A 19,295-nucleotide genomic window follows, 5' to 3' on the forward strand; every position below is an offset into this window, starting at 1 on the left:
GCCTGCTTGTTATCGAAAATATTCCCACTGGAACATTAAATCGGGATAAAAACTATCTTATGTGTTAATCCTGGTTATAAACTATATCTGTGCCAAGTTTCGTCTCAAATTGTTTAGTGGTTTTTGCGTGAAAGAGGAACAAACATCCATACATACAACTTTCACGTTTATAATATTAGTAGGATATCTTGTTACATGCCCTTTTCATTACAGGATTCGATGTCTAAGGTTCAATTTGTACTAGCTCAGACGGAACGCATTGAAGCGTGAGTTCTTAGAAAGTTGAATATTTTTGACTGCACGTTTAGCCTGGTGACTGGGGTAGCCACATCTGCTTGCGCCCTAAAATATAACTGAACAGCTTGTGTCCCAAATTTAAACCTGTGGATATCGGTTATCGCTAATATTCAAATGAATCCAACAGTTTCAGCTTTAAGACGTCAACAAACACACTTAACGTTACGTCTTAACAATATTAGTGCGATTACGTTCTTCGAAAAGTCGGTTTTGTAAACGAAAAACTAAAATTAACAGGATGTTTCAATAAAACAAAAGGATATATTTCAACACGTTTAATAACAAATCAGTCACCCACATGCACGTTACTAAGCAGACAGACAGACAGACAAAACTCACACTAAACTATATATAGGTATATATACTCTGAGAGTAGACAACACATATACTATAAATTTAACTAACTTGGTTAGTTTAACCGAAAACCGATCTAATAACTAGACAATTTAAATAGGCTTTATGTAATCTCACATAGAAATAGTTATATATATATTTAAACTACAAAATACATCTGTTCTTCAATATTTTTATATTACTTGCGAAATTTCGCAATTCAAATACAGATTTCGCAATATTAAAATGTGTTGTGAAAAATCTTGATAACCCTTTTATGCGACAAGTATAGCTCAATATTAAATGAAGTTTATCAATAAAAATACTTATTATAATAAATAGGAACAGGAGTTAAACTGAATGTTATAATATGCTAGGACCAGTTAATTAACATTTTATATGGTTATAGAACAAATAGAAATATAATTAAAATGCAAAATGACAGCGCACACGGCGTCTTTCTTCCATAATTGTTATAATATTACATAGAAAGAGGCCACTGGTTGTTTAAAATTTATTTTAAATGCAAGTTAAAATTATACTGGAACACATGAGATTTACAAATGACTATTTCAACATTTCTATTTACCCAACCAACATTGAACGGTAATGCTTGCAAATTATGATGTTGAATATAAAATGTTATTTGTTATATCCTAAGTATATGAAATATGTCAGTCTCATAATCTTGTTTTAATAGTACATAGTTATGTTAAATAACATAATTTACAATGGAGAGAAGAACCTGTTTACAAAACAAAATAGATATTTTAGCTAACATCTTCTGAATAACAATGAATTTTGTTTATATTCTTACAGAATTATCTTCAACGATATCCACAAACAACACTTAAAGCATACTTAAATTCCTTTTTCCGACAGTGTCAAAGACATTATGACACTTAGGTACGACTTTAAGTGACATTTATGAATACTTTGGTAAGTTTTTATTTATTACGCATAAAATAGTATAATTTTTAAGGTACCATCATAGCCTGTAGGGTCTGCCGCAGTCGAGGCCGATGAGTCTGCGGCCGCGGCCTCGCCCACGCCCAGCGCTGGGCGAGCACATGTCCGGCGGGAATATTTCTATGTCGGGTGAGGGAGTGGGCGTGGGCGTGGGCAGGCGCGAGGCAGCTAGCAGGCGGTCGTGGGTGTAGGGCGGGTCCGTGTCGCGTGTGGGTCGCTCCTCATAGAGGTTCGGATTGTAAGGGCTGGTGGGCTGTGAGAATGGAAAATATTTCAAATAAGAAATTCTAATAATATAAGGTATAAACGCTGAACGACTATGGATGGATGTTTGTTATTCATTGACACAAAAATTACTGAATGCATTTGAACGAAATTTGGAACATAGATAGTATATAATTTGGATGTGTGAAAACTAAAGCAAGTATGACTGAAAGCTTATAAAGAGTAATGGAAAATTCGGTTCTCCATTAAAAATGATCAAGATAATTTAAATTAAATGTTATGAAGATAAGTTAAGTTAATAAAGCAGTGTACAGAGACAGGGATTTTTTCATTGATACTTGTAGGAGGTTTGGTTGTTACGATATTATATTTATTAAACAGTAACTGTTATCGTTTTCCCAAAGTAGTTGACAGAGAAGTCGTAAGTGTAACGGTAAAACGGGGTAAATAGTTATTTTTGGGGTGGACAGAGATAGAGGTTTTGTTAAAATTTGGATGTTTTGAACATATGATAATTGACAAGTATTTCATAAAATAGCTGTGTTTAAAGCATTTTCCTGTAAGCAAACGCATACGGTTAGCTAAAAAAATACAATTTTCTATTCACCCCGTGTTACGGCAGTAGTTATGACCACGTACATAGGTGTTATCACGCTGCCCATGTTCCCCGGCGGCGCGGCGCAGGTCCAGCTCCCGCAGCAGCTGGGCCAGCGCCCGCGCGTGGCCCCGCAGCGCGCGCAGCAGGCGGCCGCCGCCCAGCGCGCGCAGCCCGCCGCCGCCCGCGTCGCAGCCACAGCTGCACTCTGCTGGTACACACTCGCGATGGACAATCTACATACATCATCATGGGCCTAGCCTTTTCCCAACTATGTTATGGCGGCTTCTAGTCTAATCTGATAATAAGAACCAGTGTTTTACAAGGAGCGACTGCCTATCTGACCTCCTCAACCCAGTTACCTGGGCATCACGAAACCCCTTGGTTAAACTGGTTGTCAGACTTTAATGCTTTTGACTAGCTGTAACGACTGTCAAAAATGTAGGAATAACAGCCGGGACACACAATTTAAAGTGCTTTCCTTTCGGAAGGCAAAACACGAAGGAACTCGTTATAACAAAGATAGTCACCCTGTGATCGATTCACTTATGCGGTTATAGCTTAGCCAGGAGCTTCTCTAGAGTCCAGATACACCAATGATCCGCATTCTCAGATAGCTAAAGCGTTAAGGTGACTACGCCAAACCCATCGCGCGGCGACGTGTCGCGGGTTTGGTCCCCGCATAGAACAAGCGTTTGTATCATCCACGAATGCTTATCCTGAGAATCTTTATGCATGCTACTTCTTGAATGTTTTTAAAACCTTTAACGACACAGAAAAATCCCTAAATACGGATGACGAGTTTAAAAAAAACTTCTTTCCATTAATTATTATATCATTACATATAGATACAAATTACCATGGTTCGTCATGCTGAGGTCGATCTCCGAGGAGTGTGGCGCCAGCTGAGCACCGCGAGCGAACTCCACGCTGTCGCTATCCGACTGCTGTACATAAAGTAGTATATGTATAAAACTTCACAAGCACTTACGAAGCGGTGATAAAAACGGTTAGACCGATTTTAATAAAATTTTAATTTAGTGACATTTAAAAACGTGGATTTTTCGATTCTTTGAATCTATTCATTTTATTTTATGTTACTGGAGTAGTTCTTTTCAACCGTTCTATTCAAATAAATGAATAAACAGCATGCCACTACAGTGCCAGCGGCAGCAGTAAGTCCCTACCGCGTCGTGTCCCTCCCCGCCCGCCGCCGGCCGCAGCCACTGCTCGGCCAGCGCCAGCAGTTCGGCGGGCTGAGGGCCGCTCCACGACGGGAACTGCTCCTCTGGAACATAGCACACGCATCAGACACAATGTACGATACAAGAGACATCGCTGACCTGGCAATAGTCATGATAATACCTAAGGCAGTAGAATACGAGTGGTTGAAAACCACCGTTATGACTCATAAAAGTATAAGATTAGTGGAGCCATAGGCCTTTACTTGTTATCTTAACTTTAATTCATTTTTAAGTACAACATTAAATATTTTTTTGTAGCAATATTTATCAGTTAGTATGCACACAGGATACAGGTGGCAATGAACCGGTCGCGCTGGAGAACGTATGGAGAGGCCTATGACCAGCAGTGGACAGCTATAGGCTGAGATAATGATGATGAGGCAAACCGGGGGTCACCCTGTAGTCCCCCTGGTGTGTACATACCGGGCGGCCACAGTCGCTGCGTGTGTGTCGCTCCGTGGTGGTGGGGTGCGTCCTCGTGGGGCGCCTCCGCCTCGGCCCCGCACCACTCCTGCACACACCATCACCACAATATCAGCACATATCGTTCATTAAGCAAGGTCACTTCGCGAAACCCACTGAGCGCGAAGCGTCGCGTGTTCGATCCGCGCATAGGATAAGCACTTGTGTGATCCACGAATGTTTGTTCCGAGTCCTTGACCATGTGATTTTAATGTTTGTAAAACTAGGCCACACGAGAAAATTGCATAAAGCGCAAGTCGTGTTTGTGAAATTATTCGAAATAGCGGATTTGGCGTGGTGACCTAATTGTTTCAAAGGTTTGGGGGGATAAGGTATGTTTATAACATTGTTATGCTTAAATGCTTAAATATTTTTTTATGAAACTGAGCTGACCAGCCTAATTTTATTATTCAAAGACTATATTCACCTGTTGTTCTTCCACTCCAGGATCTATCCATTGATGTCCAGACCATCCGTCCTGGCCCAGGTCTGTGCCCTGGGCTGGTGGGATGTGTAAGTGCTCATGATAGGGTGCATGGTAGGGCTCAGGGTACAGCTCATCTACTGTTAACACAAACATGTTATGAAGATATTAGAATCTGATAGGATAGTGATCTTAAGGGCCAAATGATAATTTAAGGGTGGTTATAAGACTGAAAAAATGGCCAGCGCAAAAAAAAACAATTTTTAAACCAAGATACATCATGTGTATGTAATAATATGTATCTCATTTTAGCAAGATTAAAGGATATTAAAATGTGATACAAGAAGGACAACTACATATATTCCCTCTCCATCAGTCTGTAGTAGTCTTACCTGGTGGCACGTTTAAGAAAGCCTCATTCAATAGAGGCTCCGGCTCCAAGTCCTCATGCAGATGGACATCATATGTTTCATTAAATGTACTGAAACAAATAATACTTGCTATATAACTAGGAACATTACTATTTTATTTAAACTGGACCTGAATTTTGAATATTGGATTTATTTTTATTTTTTTATTTAATTTATATAAATATTAATAGTAAATCCTAATATCCAAGAAATAATCATGAGATGAGCATGTGGGACTGGGCAGGGCTAGACCTCAAGAAACAATTATTTCTACTAGAAATTGGAATATTGTACCCTAATCCAGCTTATATCTATGATGGTAATTTTTATTGAAGCATGTCTTGCATATGCATTTAAATGTGTAGCTAATTAATCAATAAATTAGCATACTGTTATCTACAAGTGATTCTTGTTATTTACAAATACTACAATCTCTATTACAATGTAGTTGATAATAAATATAGTATTAGTTAGCTCTTGGTCAAAAGCGAGGGTTTTAATAGATAGTCGGTGTTTGAAAATACTTTTTAGCGAAATAATATAATAATATAAAAAGCACATTCTCCAGTTACAACTTTGATTAATACTGACTAATTTACTCAATTACACGTACCTTTTGTGCTTTGGCGTCTGAGAAAGCGGAGGAGGTTTCCTATCCTTGCACAGCTTCCAATTTTTCTTGTTCTTATAGAATTCTAAGCGATAAATCGCTATAAGCTCGGACCTCGCTGCTTCGTAGTCCGTTGCCATTACAATATACACAAACTAAAGCCCATACAATTAATGGAATAGTCCTATCAGGTACTAGGAATAAGATAAACAAAGTCAAAGATTTGCTTTAACTAGAAACTTGAAAAATTGCCGGTAAGCATAAAATATTAAATCTTAACTACCGACGCACGAAAAGAAATTTAATATGTAATATGATTAATGTACAATACGAAGATAGCACATTTTACAATCTTCTTAATAATAACACAACGAGAGGGTGGAAACTACAAAAGATTTGAAAATTTTATTGCCGCCATTTTACCTATACATACCAATGATGACTGATTGAAGATTTGACAATTTGACGTTCGCACGTCTTTAAAATGTCAACCTGTGTTTCAATAAGTAGATCGAGAATGCATTATTTAAAAAGAAGTTTTTTCTTCTAATTTAATAAAAGAAAAAAATACGTTTTTACTGCAGGTGCGGTTCTCTAGCTGCCTGTGGAAATGCTATGCATTGCCGCGCACCTACTAAATACGGGTGCGCTGTACGGTGGTTCAGGTTTAGTCAGTAAGAGACACTACCCACTTCCTCCCCCGAATAGGTGGGTGAGGATTCACCTGCCTGCCCAAAACAAAAGATGCGGTTCTCTATTTATTTTTATTACTTCTATAAACGGACGTGATGAGCACGGAATAAATCTAGTCTCACTCGCATTTTTCCGATTGCTCAGTGTCTATAACATGCAGTATTTTTTTATAACTATAGCCCTTTTATATGTACCTACTTCTTTTAATTTTTATATTACATTCCTAAGTAAACTGGTCATAAGATTATTAAATTGTACTCAAATCCGAAAAGAAAACATCGTTGTCCGATAAGTAGGCTACATGAGGAAATCGTATAACCAGCCTTTTTTCTAATGAATAACAAACTAAAAATAACAACAACTGGTTTTTGTACATTCCAAAATAAAAACATTTCGATTCAAATCCAGTTCTGTTACGACTAAACACATTATTTCATCATGTCAAGTTCAAAGTCCAAATAAAACCAGGTTTCACCATGACGAAGTTAATAATCACACAAAAACGGGCTCAACGGTGTAATAAGTCTGAAGTCCAAAGTCCAATGTATTGTTGGATGATGCAAAAATGTGAAACCGGATGGCTCATTCTACGGATGAGAATCAATCTAATAATTGCATCATTAAGGCTGTATGTTACATGTCCACGGACAAAACGAATAAAAAAATTGAGCTAATGACAGTTGTAGAATTGGCGGGCTTGTTTAAAATGAGCAAAACGTTGTTTAATCAATTTTTGTGTTATTTTTCTTCTATTCAAAAAGAAAACCCGTTTCTCTTCAGGGTCAATAATCTCGACTCCACCTAGCACAAGGGAAAATAACATTTCAAAGACTTCGTGAACAATACATTTGATTTCTTTTCGTTACTTCACCGACTGATTTTGTGCCCTCTCCGCCATTTGCATGATGACCAATTGGCCAGCTTCATGGTAACGCATACTGGAATAACATTGTTTGACAAAAGTAATAATATTTTCTGTATTTACTTCACGAGTAATCTTATCATCAGTATCACTGTTATGCCTCCGTGCAACTAGCTGGATCTTACGGTCATTCCCTTTTGTTTATAGTTCTTAATAAAAGTCGTTCAGTTTTATAATGTTAATACCTGTACTGTACCCAAGTGACATTTTTAAAATCTTAGAAAACAGTCGAGCGTATGAAGATGACAGGTCAATCAGGCACGTCAGAAACAAAATGAGTTCCGTACAAATAATAATATAATGTCTTTGGTACAAATAGACATAAAACAGTTTATAACCTTTTCTTAACCTCTGTTTTTATGTGCAGACTGTTGACAGACCACTGAACCACAGTAATAGGGTTCTGTTTTTACTCTTTAGGCACGGAATCCTAAAAAAAAACAATTTTAATTGAAGACAATTTGGATGAACCACGCCGCGGGTAAGTGTTAAGTATTTTATTAGGCCACATAAGTGACCGGCCGGCGCTTGTTGACTAATTTTAGTTTCAAGGATTAAGATACAATACCCTTTTAAATTGTTAAAAAAATGTAAAAAGTCCTTAAACAATAAAAAATAAATGTAGTAAGTCCATTTAGCCTTTAGGGTCAAGGTCAAATTGATCGCCGAACACAATGTATTACCTGCTTTGGACTCCTTTTCACAGGAAGAGATAATGGTTGCGTCTTCTTGGCCAGTCAGCTGATCGAGTGGAGAGTGCTCACGATCCAAACCGAAATAAGAGCTCAACCTTCGGTAATTTTAAATTCTCCTCACGCCATGCCCTTTTTGCCACCATTACCCACTATAAGAAAACTCTCAGTGCTACTTTGTGACACTGTATTCCTGCACAGGAACAACAGATAAAGAGCTTTACAATTCTTGTTATCAATTGATAAAATTTTCCAAAACATTTAAGATATTACATCAACTCACAAAACTGATTCATGAAAGTAAACAATTACATTTATTGAGACTCATGCTCTTATCTACGTTGATAACAATGGGAAAACATGTAGTTATCAACTTGAACGTTGGACCCTCTGCCATTGTGTAGGCAACTGATAAAATCTGTCGGGCAAAGTCCACGATATATTAAGTGCTTGAGTGATTCAAGATAAAATAAAAAGAACCCCAACAGTGAAAACGGTCACCCCCCATTTTTTGATTTTTATCCAAAAAATCTAAGAACTCTTGGACCTAATGCACCTTTAATACTAAACCAACGAAATAGAAATAGCTCAATCAATTTGGGAGCTATGATGGCCTAGACGACAGATAGACACGTCAATTTGATAATATAACACTCCTCTTTTTGCTTAGGGGGTTAATAAAACGAATGTTGCCAGGTCCGGAAATCTACCACGACTTCTCAAAATATGACAGTTGAAGGTGCAGAAGAGAGACAACGTTATACGCAGTGCAATGCGCTTTCTCCCTTCTACAAATGCGACTGTCTTACTTTTAGAGATACATAGACCTCTATAGATAAATTCAGAGGTGTCCAAAGGTCGTGTTGATAAGTGGAATATTAAATAACTTTAGTTGCCTAGGCTTTAGTCCGATATCAAAGGTTAAAGTCGCTGAGGTTGGTCTGCGGATAGGTGACTATTTATAAATACAGTGATAATGTCAATACCTCTTGGTGACAAAGACTTTGATCTCTGAGAGGCGTTTAGTTATTACAATTCTGTTAATCATTATGCGTAGGATAAGTATTTGCGATCCATGAATGCTTGTCCTGAATATGGGTGTGTTGTGCATGTGGATGTGCATGTTAGAGAACCCCCTCGCTACTCTTTCTTCCCAAGACCAGTTCAGAAAAGTCACTGCATTTATTTACGCATTGTGGAAAACTACATTAACTGGACTTTAAAAGAGGCGATGACCCCTGAGTTCGTTTGGACGTTTCTTCGGAAATGTCGACTCCAGCTATTTGCAGAATAAATTATTCATTTCATGACAAACAAAAACAGCATAGGTTGTAATGAATGTAGAGGGAATCGGGTCGACTACCCTAGGCGGACAAAAGATTGCCCCAGTATACACTATACCTAAAGAATGAAAAAAAGCAGTATTAACTACTAGAAAGAAGGTTAGAGAATTTGGCCGCCCTAATACTATTCGATCTATAAGGGAATCCGCCTCTGGATCCAGGACTTACTATACCTTACTCTGTATTCAACAAAACCAAAAATATAGGTCAGGATAAACAAACGTATATACGTAAGTAAAGTATCGTAGAACTTAGCCGCGTAAAGTCTGTCTGACGTCTATACTCCATTTCATTGCGTAATTTAGCTGCCGAGGCAAGTGCGGTCGGACCGTTGGGTATGAGTCATTCGTCCACAGTTCCGATGTTACCTCTCATTCGATTTCTAAGAGATAATCTATATGCGACGGGTTTCCTTGAAGCTAAGTCGTATAACTTTATATGTCACTTTTAAGAAAGCAATTAAAGCCTATTCTAAAAAAAAGACATTTGCGGGCACGAATAGAATGGATGCGAAGAGCGACTAGTACTTTTGATTAATTTCGGAGGTAGGGCATGGGTCCCAAGGTCGTTTTAAGTAATATCAGTCAGTGGGTAAAAACTTACAAATCACATGCACAATGACACCCAGACAGTCGGCTCCATCGTTTTCAAAAAAGACATGTAAAAGTGATAAAATATCCTATTTGCAGAATAAATAATTTCATTTCATTTCATTTCACTCAGAACAAGCATTCGTGGATCAGAAATGGTTGTCCTACGCGGGGGTCGAACCCACGAAACGACGCGCTCAGTGAATTGGGCACGATGACCTTAACCAATCGGCTATCTGTTCACTCGATCGATCTACTCTATCGGCATGGAGAAGAAACAAGCATAGATACACAATTACACACAGAAACACACTTATATTTTGATGAAGCAATATCATTTTTTTCCAAAACAAACAGGATATTTCATTTTCCTCAACAATTAAAGTCTATTTTGTTTTTAATAACTTAAAAGGTAATTAAGCAATTCGTCTACAAGATATGGCAATGAGTCGGCTATTTTTAAATCTCTATACATATTAGTATGTATATTATAATATAGCTTTAGTAATTTAAAGTTGTGAATCACAAGTAAATTATTCGACAAAAACCGGTCTTAAGCAATAACATGGGGCACTGTATCAGAATATCATATTGATTATGAAGATACAATATAAATATATCGAAATCATGAGTAGGCTGTTTCTTCTTCCTAGGATGTGGGTGTCCACGAAGATTCTCCTGACTTATCAAGAAAGAGAACTTGGCTCGTAGAGGATCAGAAGTTTCCGAGTACTTACGCTGACGCATCCCTCAAATGTATTGAACTGACAAGTCAAGGTCACTTCACTTGTCGAAAATGCGTGCATTACATTTAATGTTTTCTTCTCTCTAAATAAGTATATTCTTACACCTTGGTGTGGAGCTGTCAGTTTTTTTCTTGCTTTTCTCATTAAAAAGTTATCCATAAAAGACATCGACTTTCCTCAAACAGCTTTATGCGAAAATACGATGACGAATAGCCTAGTTAAATTATTTGTTTCAGAATAAAAACAAAAACGCAAAGATGAATCACTAATCTAAGTATAGATCCTAGACATCTGATCTGAAAACTGTTTATATTGTACTCCGCGATTCATTGCAAGCTATTCTTTGGGGTTACCATAATATTTTACCTTTTTCCCAAGCTGCCACGAGAACATAAAATCAGGTAATACCTATACTATGTGTATACAGGTGATAAGCTATCCATGTACCTAGTTCGTCTAAACCCGTTCAGTGATTTTTAATTAAAAGAGTAACAAATATCCGCGATTATAATATGAGTAGGAAGTAGGATCCGAGCAGTAATACTTATTATTAACTTGAGCATTACTTCCATACCTACCTACTAACAGCATTGACGTCGGTCGCATTGTGCACGTACCCACTGGCACGAGATACGCTGCGAAGCCATGGTTTGAGAAGAGACCCAATGGCACATCCCAAAAGATTATACACAGTCTTTGACTAGCTTTTCCTGACACAGAAAGCTTGAGCGTAGACGTTGATTCAAAACTAAGTCACTAAATCATTCCCCTGCCCTTATCCCAATTATTTTATTTGGGGTCGGCGCAACATGTCATCTTCTTCCATACCTTCCTATCGGCCGCCATCTCACAAGAAACACTCTTTACAGCCATATCGTCTTTCACACAATCCATCCATCGTTTCTTTGGTCGTCCTCTTCCCCTATATCCATCCACATCCATGCTTAACGCTTTCCTTACCACATGATTTTCATTTCTCCGCATAACATGCCCATACCATGACAGCCGGCTACCACGTAGTCAACATGACGTAAAACTAAGTCACTAAATATTTGGCTAATTCGACAGACATGACTTATAAAGCAATTACAGCTATAAAGGACTGAATAATGACACATTCTTATCAAATTTTTAGGACTGCTAAAGAAATAACTTTCAAAACATTTAACTCATTAAATTATGTTTATTCTCACATTATCCTCGTATAATTTTATCAGGGAGATAATTTTTATCTGGCAACATTATCTTGTCTTAGAATCATGGTATCATTATATAGGTACTGACTATCTGTAGTTGTCTGTATTTTAGGCTGGTATCATCACCAGTAGGGTCAAGCAGATTCCTTTCTTAACCTGGAACACCTAATTTTGTGATACTATTAAGGATTTTATCTATTGAGGTGAGTGCTGATCTATGACCATATAATTTTGTAGAAAAATTAAAGGACTCCCACAAAGGTCTGGAGTTCGATCAAAAGGCACGCACCCAGTTCACAATCGTTATGTGCGTGTGAATAACTATCACAGCTTCCATGTTTCGGAAGGGACCACATATTGGGGGTCCTACTCGTGACCGCTCTCTTGTCGGATTACCATCCCTTCGGGCTATGAGTGTAAGGGAACAGATTGAACCGACTGATTGCATCTGAGTTATGGCGCTTGTGCGCTATAATGGCCTGCAGCTGGTGTCTTCTGACACTCGCCACAGGTGCCGTAGTCAGTTGACATATTATGTCTCCTTTCATTAACAGGGCAACTTCATGAGAATGTCAAATCTCATTCTGCCTCACTCTTTTATTTTAAATCTTAAACTAGCAACAGATACACATAATATATCAGTTTAGTGGAAATATAAAATGAAATTTATAACAGGGAAAATAAATTAAAGCACTCCGACGGGGTCCATAATTGTTTCTATAGCTTTTATTATTTTTACCGCCTTTACATTATGGACTACAAACAACGATTTGATTTAAGATAGGTCTAAAATGTTGTACGACCTCTTTTCAAGAATAAGTATTTTTTTCGCTCTTTATAATCGTTAATTGGTAAATTTTATATTACGTTTGTTTTGTTTATTAATAGTTTATTCTTTGATGTAACTAAGTTTCTCATGTTTATAATTAAGCTGGACGGTTTTTCTAGTTTATATTATGTTTTTCTATTTTAAATTTCACGTCTATGTTAATGTAATTGGTGTCTCTATCGTTTTAACATAAAATAAATAAATAAATAAATAAATAAATAAATTTATGATTGTTCTTCACTTATAAGGAAAATTGAATAATAATTTATTCTTACCTATGTTTTGAGTATGTTGATAGCTTGTCTTTTAATACTGTCTGATTTATCTAATAGATAACGTCATTAGTCAAATGGTATTGATTTCTGTCAGTTGCCGACCTATACCTACATACATAATACATAGTTTCCGAGCCATCACATGACGATAGGAAATAGAAAAACAAATAAAAATTCAATTATTTTTTATTTCCTGTTACCTAAATCAATTTAACTAATAAATTAAAAGACGAAAGCATATTAACATTATATTGTCCTAAAATTTGAAATAGAAGTAACTTGTGACGTTTCGATTCCCGCGTAATTTTTTTTTAGCTCGGCGTGCTATCAGTGAAAATCTCAAAATACGCGCCAAAAGTAAGAATATATTTACTGTTTTTATTGGGTTCTTTTGTTAGTTTGCACTAGAGATTGGTACAAATTGAGAGCAATTTTTATTTTTAAAATAATAAATAGCCTATAGTATATAAGTAACAACGTTATTTATAAATTAAAAATATAATAATAATTAATAGCGAATACACCGCCCGAGTTACAGAACGCATTGACTTTTTTAAGCAAAAGGTGTGTGCCTGGGCAAACCGTATTCGACGGTACAAGACTCGGGTGGACCGATTTCACCAGAACCGTATGTTCCAAAGAGACCAAAGATGGGTGTACAGATCTTGGGAGCAACCTGCGTCGGAGGAGGGTGCCGGACGCCTGCCGGATGATGTCGCTACAAATTTGTTTTGGCGCAGCATCTGGTCGGCGCCTGTAACCCACTCTGAGGGGGATTGGATACGTGATGTTGAGCAATCGTGTGAACGAATAGAAGAAATGGGGGCTATTGATATTAGTCCCCAAGACGTAGCCAATGCAGTCCGTCCGTTGGCCAATTGGAAAGCCCCGGGCCCGGATGGACTGCATAACTTCTGGTTGAAATGGCTACCAAGTTCACATGGTTGCTTAGCATCCCAATTCCAATCTGCCGTAGACTCGGGCGTGCTCCCACAGTTCTTCACTACTGGTTCCACCCACCTGCTCCACAAAACAGGTAGTACCACGGACCCCAAAAATTATAGACCCATTACATGTTTACCCACCATCTACAAACTGCTTACATCCATTCTGAGAGAAAAGATTAATGACCATATTGAACGGTTTTCTATCATGTCTGCCTCTCAGAATGGATGTAGGAATGGGTCACGTGGTACTAAGGAGCTACTCCTTATTGATATGACTATTTGCCAACAAGTTCGCCGCTCCAAAAAAGGTGTGTCGACATGTTGGATAGATTATAAGAAGGCCTATGATTCGGTGCCACATGCATGGCTCATGAGGGTGCTAGAGTTGTATAAAATCAATACAACTCTACGCACTTTTTTGAAGTCATGTATGGGGCAATGGACTACGGTGCTTCACTATCCAGGATGTCGGGATATCCAAAAGAGCGGTCAACTTATTAGGATTGAGCGGGGAATATTTCAAGGTGACAGTTTGAGTCCCCTGTGGTTCTGTTTAGCCTTGAATCCTCTTAGCACTCTGCTTGAGAATTCAAGGCTGGGCTATTCGTTGCGGAGAGGAAGCCAGGTAATCTCCCACTTGTTGTACATGGATGACCTGAAATTGTTTGCTTCCAACAAGTTGCAACTGATGAAGTTACTGAAGATTACTGAAAGCTTCAGTAATTCCATCAGAATGGAATTTGGTGTTGACAAATGTGCAGTCATGCATGTAAAACGAGGTGGGATTGTAGAATCCCAGAGCATACAGCTCTCGGATTCTATAAACCTTAGGTCCCTCTCCTCAACGGAAACCTACAAATACTTGGGTATGTCAGAGGCGTTAGGCATTAATGTCGCTGACATGAAACAATCGTTACAGACACGTTTCTTTGGCCGCCTGAATAAGGTACTAAAAAGTTCCTTATCGGGCGGTAACAAGGTGCGTGCCTTTAATGGTTGGGTCATGCCAGTGATAATGTACTCCTTTGGCATACTCAAGTGGACACAGACCGAACTGGACGCCTTGGATAGAAGAGTCCGCACACTGCTCACCGCAAATCGAATGCACCACCCGCGATCATCGGTAATGAGGTTATATATCCCGCGAAAGTGTGGGGGTCGTGGCTTCCTAAATGCCAAGACCCTCCATAATCGCGAGGTATGTAACCTCAGGGAGTATTTCCTCCGAGTGGACGTGGGGATGCACCGAGATGTGGTGGCAGTGGATAAGGGCTTCACTCCGCTCTCTCTAGGTAAAGAGAACTGGCACAAACCTATCGTACTAAGCGTCAAAGACCGCAAAGATGTATGGCAAAGCAAGGAGCTACACGGACGCTATTATCGGACCCTTCACGGGGCCGATGTAGATTTCTTAGCGTCCGTGGCCTGGCTACGCTTCGGAGATCTCTTTGGAGAAACCGAAGGGTTTGTATGTGCAATTATGGATGAAGTTATCATGACGAATAACTACCGAAAATATATAATTAAGGATGGTACAGTTGACATCTGTCGGGCATGTCACTGTCCCGGTGAATCCTTGAGACATATAGTTTCGGGATGTTCTCGTCTTGCTAACGGTGAATACTTGCACAGACATAACCAAGTGGCCAGGATTATCCATCAGCAGCTTGCTCTGAAATACAAACTTGTGGAATCTGAGGTGCCGTACTATAAGTATGTGCCCGACCCAGTTCTCGAAAGTGGTCATATCACACTGTACTGGGATCGATCTATCATCACTGACAGGACTATTGTTGCCAATAAGCCTGATATAGTGGTGATCGATCGATCAGAGCGTCGGACAATGATTGTTGATATCACTATCCCCCATGACGAGAACCTCGTGAAAGCAGAAAAAGAAAAACAATTGAAATATTTGGATTTAGCTCACGAGGTTGTCGACTTGTGGGAGGTGGACTCGGCAATCATTGTCCCGATAGTCGTAAGTGCCAATGGCTTAATAGCCAAGAGCCTCGATCAACATCTTCGGAGGCTCTCGTTGGGCGTCTGGGTCAAGGGTTTGATTCAGAAAGCGGTACTTCTGGACACGGCGCGCATCGTGAGGAGGTTCCTCTCTCTGGAGCCCTGACCACCGGCAGCTTGGGCCCTGTACCCGTTGCCGGTTGGACACTATTTTTTATATTTTTAAATGTATGTTGTTTTTTATATATATTTAAAAATGTAATTTATATGTATTTTAATGAAATAAAGGAAATTATAATTTCCACAAACAAGGATGGACGCGAACTATTATGCGGAACAGTTACCAAGTATTTCAAATTGTAACAGGTACATAACTTAACAACCTGAAAAAAGTAACTACCTACTAATATTTAGTGATAACGGCGGTGTTTGAATTGTTAAAGCAAATCTGTTAATTTACGTATACAATTAGTACTTCAATGGTGCAACTATTTACTCACGCGCATTTATCTTATTGCGCTTGTCTCGCTTGGGTCCGAAAGTAGTCGGACAATCCACAAATACGTGTGAGTAAAATCGTTGTATCAATTAAGTATGAATCATACTCACGAAAGTTAATATAAAATTAAGTCAATCATTTATTTATTTTTTCATTCATATTCCACTTTTCTTCATTGTTGCTCTCGTCTCAGTAACAGTCTCATGAATGAACGAATTCCGTCTCCTGCGAATCTGGATTTATTAAATGAGGTGAATCTTTTATTTAATTTCTGTGTTTTACATTGATTACTGCGATAAAAGATAACTTGAAACACTGAATCCACGGTCTTATTAATTGTTGATTTCAACCATTGCACTTTAGAGTGGAGGTAATGTTTTTATTTATATTATGTTTTCAGGTAGTTACCAGAGACTATAGATAAACCTTGGCAGTGGCGGTGATCCTCCTGGTGTCCCTGTACTTGTATGGCACAAGGACTTTCAAATATTGGCAGCAAAGAGGAGTCAAACATGACAAACCGAAGCCTTTTGTGGGAAACAACCTGTATGGGCTCTTGTTCAAGAAAAGTATGACACAAGTTGCCAATGAATTGTACTGGAAGTACCCCAACGAACCTGTGGTGGGATTCTTCAGAGCGACAGAGCCAGAACTAGTTATCAGAGATCCAGACATTGTGAAACGAATACTGATCACAGACTTCGACCACTTCTATAAACGTGGTTTGGTACACGAAAACACAGTGTTTGAACCTCTCATGCAGAACTTATTCTTTGCTGAAGGAGACGTTTGGAAGCTGCTGAGACAGAGAATAACTCCCTCCTTCACTACAGGAAAACTGAAGGGTATGTTCCCGCTGATCGTGGAGCGAGCAGAGAAGCTGAGAGCGCGCACGCTGGCAGCCGCTGTCAAAGGCAAACCGATCGACGCCAGAGACCTGATGGCGAGGTTCACAACTGACTTTATCGGCGCTTGTGGCTTTGGGCTCGACGCAGACTCGCTCAACGAAGAAGACTCGGCATTCAGAAAACTTGGCATTAAAATATTCAAAATTGAGTGGAAAGATATAATTAAGACCGTACTGAAGGATATGTTCCCTGACTTGTTCCGGAACCTGAAGGTATGGACTCGTATAGAAGGAGACATGTTCGACCTCGTCGGAGAAATTTTGCGAAAGAGAAACCACAAGCCCATAGGGAGAAACGACTTTATTGATTTGATACTGGAATGTCAAATGAAAGGAACTATGAAAGGCGAATCTATTGAAGCGAAGAAACCAGATGGCTCACCTGAGATCGCCACTCTAGAAATGGATCTCGGGCTTATCGCTGCTCAAGTGTTTGTTTTCTTCGCCGCCGGGTTTGAGACTTCCTCATCGGCCACTAGTTACACCCTCCACCAGTTGGCATATCATCCCGAAGTGCAGAAAAAAGCTCAGGATGAGATCGATCGTGTGTTAGCTAAACATAATGGACAACTGTCATACGACGCCGTCAAAGAGTTGACTTACTTGGAATGGGTGTTCAAGGAAGGACTCCGCATGTTCCCATCTCTTGGCTTCTTGCTGAGGAAGAGCACCAGACCCTACTTCTTCCCCGAGCTGAACATGACCATAGATGAGAATATAAATATCTTGATACCCCTGCAGTCTCTCCACAACGACCCCAAATACTTCCCCGAGCCTGAAGTGTTCCGCCCGGAGCGGTTCGACCCTGAGGAGTTCGACTCCAACAACAAATACGTGTATCTGCCGTTTGGGGAGGGACCCAGAGCTTGTATAGGTAAGTTAGGATACTGTGTTACTTGGCACTTTTTTTAGTAAGGCGGGGGAAATGGCTAGTGTAGACTCTTACTGAGAAACATTTAACGCCAACAGCTGGTTGACTGTCTTCTCTCTACTGGCAGCACTTTTAAACTATAGAGTGCTCACCGCTTTGACTATGGATTGTAGTAATAGTGGAATTCCCGTCGTTTACAGGAGCTCGTCTCGGTCTGATGCAGTCGCTGGCTGGTCTGGCGGCGGTGCTGTCCAGCTTCACAGTGGAGCCGGCGCCGGAAACGAAGCGAGTTCCCACCGTGGACCCCAAGTCCAGCATCGTGCAGAGCATATCCAATGGGCTACCACTCATGTTCATCGAAAGAAAGGAGTAAACCTTACCCCAACATGATATGACGACTCAACCAACTAATGATTGTATTTGGAGAGTATCGCTTAATGCAACAACCAGCCGATTTTTATTAAGTGCCCGTAGTACCCTTGTGTAGAGGCTAGTTAATACCAAACAACGTAGGTAAATTTTAATGTTTTAGGCGGCTTAGGGGTCATTCTCTCTATGGTTTCTGGGTTACTACTCTTTATGGGTTTAGTTGTAAACTATCTACTTGAACCTTTTAAAATGCATTTTTTATTGTCATATTGTATATTTTAGTTCGTCTTGGGAAATACGAAATGTATTCATGTTTGCGCATGTCGGTGTAGGTACTGTTGTCTGAAGTGACTTTATAATTTAACTTACCTAAGTGAAAGTGTACATATGTAGATCCTTAAAAATAAAATGTTTATAGTTCAATAGATTATCAAAATAAGTTTTCGTATAAAAGTTGTGAATGTAAAGTATAAACCGTGAATTTAAATGGTCAGTAAAGAATCTGTTGCAAAAAACGATGTCAAACCAAAAAAGATCTTAAAAAAATATAATAAGTGTATAAGATAACTATTTAATACAATTTTTAAGAGACAACGGCAAATTTTGCACAAATTACAAGTCACGATAATTTTGCGAGGACCCGTCAGCAACTAATTAGTGAGCGTGACAGTTAAAAAATATCAAATAGGTTATATCTGTACTTACTAATATATAAAGCCGAAGAGTTTGTTTGTTTGAACCCGCTAATCTCAGGAACTACTGGTCCAAATTGAAAAAATATTTTTGTGTTGAATAGACCATTCATCGAGGAAGGCTTTAGGCTATAAACCATCACGCTGCGACTAATAGGAGCGAAGATACAATGGAAAATGTGAAAAAAACAGT

General features: G+C 39.0%; 2 protein-coding genes across 2 annotated transcripts; one reads left to right on the top strand and one right to left on the bottom strand.

Moving 5' to 3' along the window:
* Window positions 1–557: 557 nt before the first annotated feature.
* On the bottom strand, window positions 558–6,117 carry LOC113500236. The gene is made up of 8 exons (XM_026880943.1): window positions 5,573–6,117; window positions 4,942–5,030; window positions 4,553–4,689; window positions 4,087–4,174; window positions 3,607–3,707; window positions 3,279–3,366; window positions 2,464–2,627; window positions 558–1,852 (listed from the first exon to the last, which is right to left on the bottom strand). Exons 1-8 carry the CDS (start codon window positions 5,707–5,709, stop codon window positions 1,619–1,621), a joined length of 1,038 nt encoding a protein of 345 aa, XP_026736744.1. The 5' UTR covers window positions 5,710–6,117; the 3' UTR covers window positions 558–1,618.
* Window positions 4,334–18,414, top strand: LOC113500160 (cytochrome P450 6B6-like). Its single transcript, XM_026880861.1, has 3 exons — window positions 4,334–4,457; window positions 16,664–18,044; window positions 18,242–18,414. Exons 2-3 carry the CDS (start codon window positions 16,835–16,837, stop codon window positions 18,412–18,414), a joined length of 1,383 nt encoding a protein of 460 aa, XP_026736662.1. The 5' UTR covers window positions 4,334–4,457; window positions 16,664–16,834.
* The last annotated feature ends 881 nt before the right edge of the window (window positions 18,415–19,295 follow it).

The sequence above is a fragment of the Trichoplusia ni genome, chromosome 13 (assembly GCF_003590095.1).
Source record: "Trichoplusia ni isolate ovarian cell line Hi5 chromosome 13, tn1, whole genome shotgun sequence".
Lineage (NCBI taxonomy): Eukaryota > Metazoa > Arthropoda > Insecta > Lepidoptera > Noctuidae > Trichoplusia > Trichoplusia ni.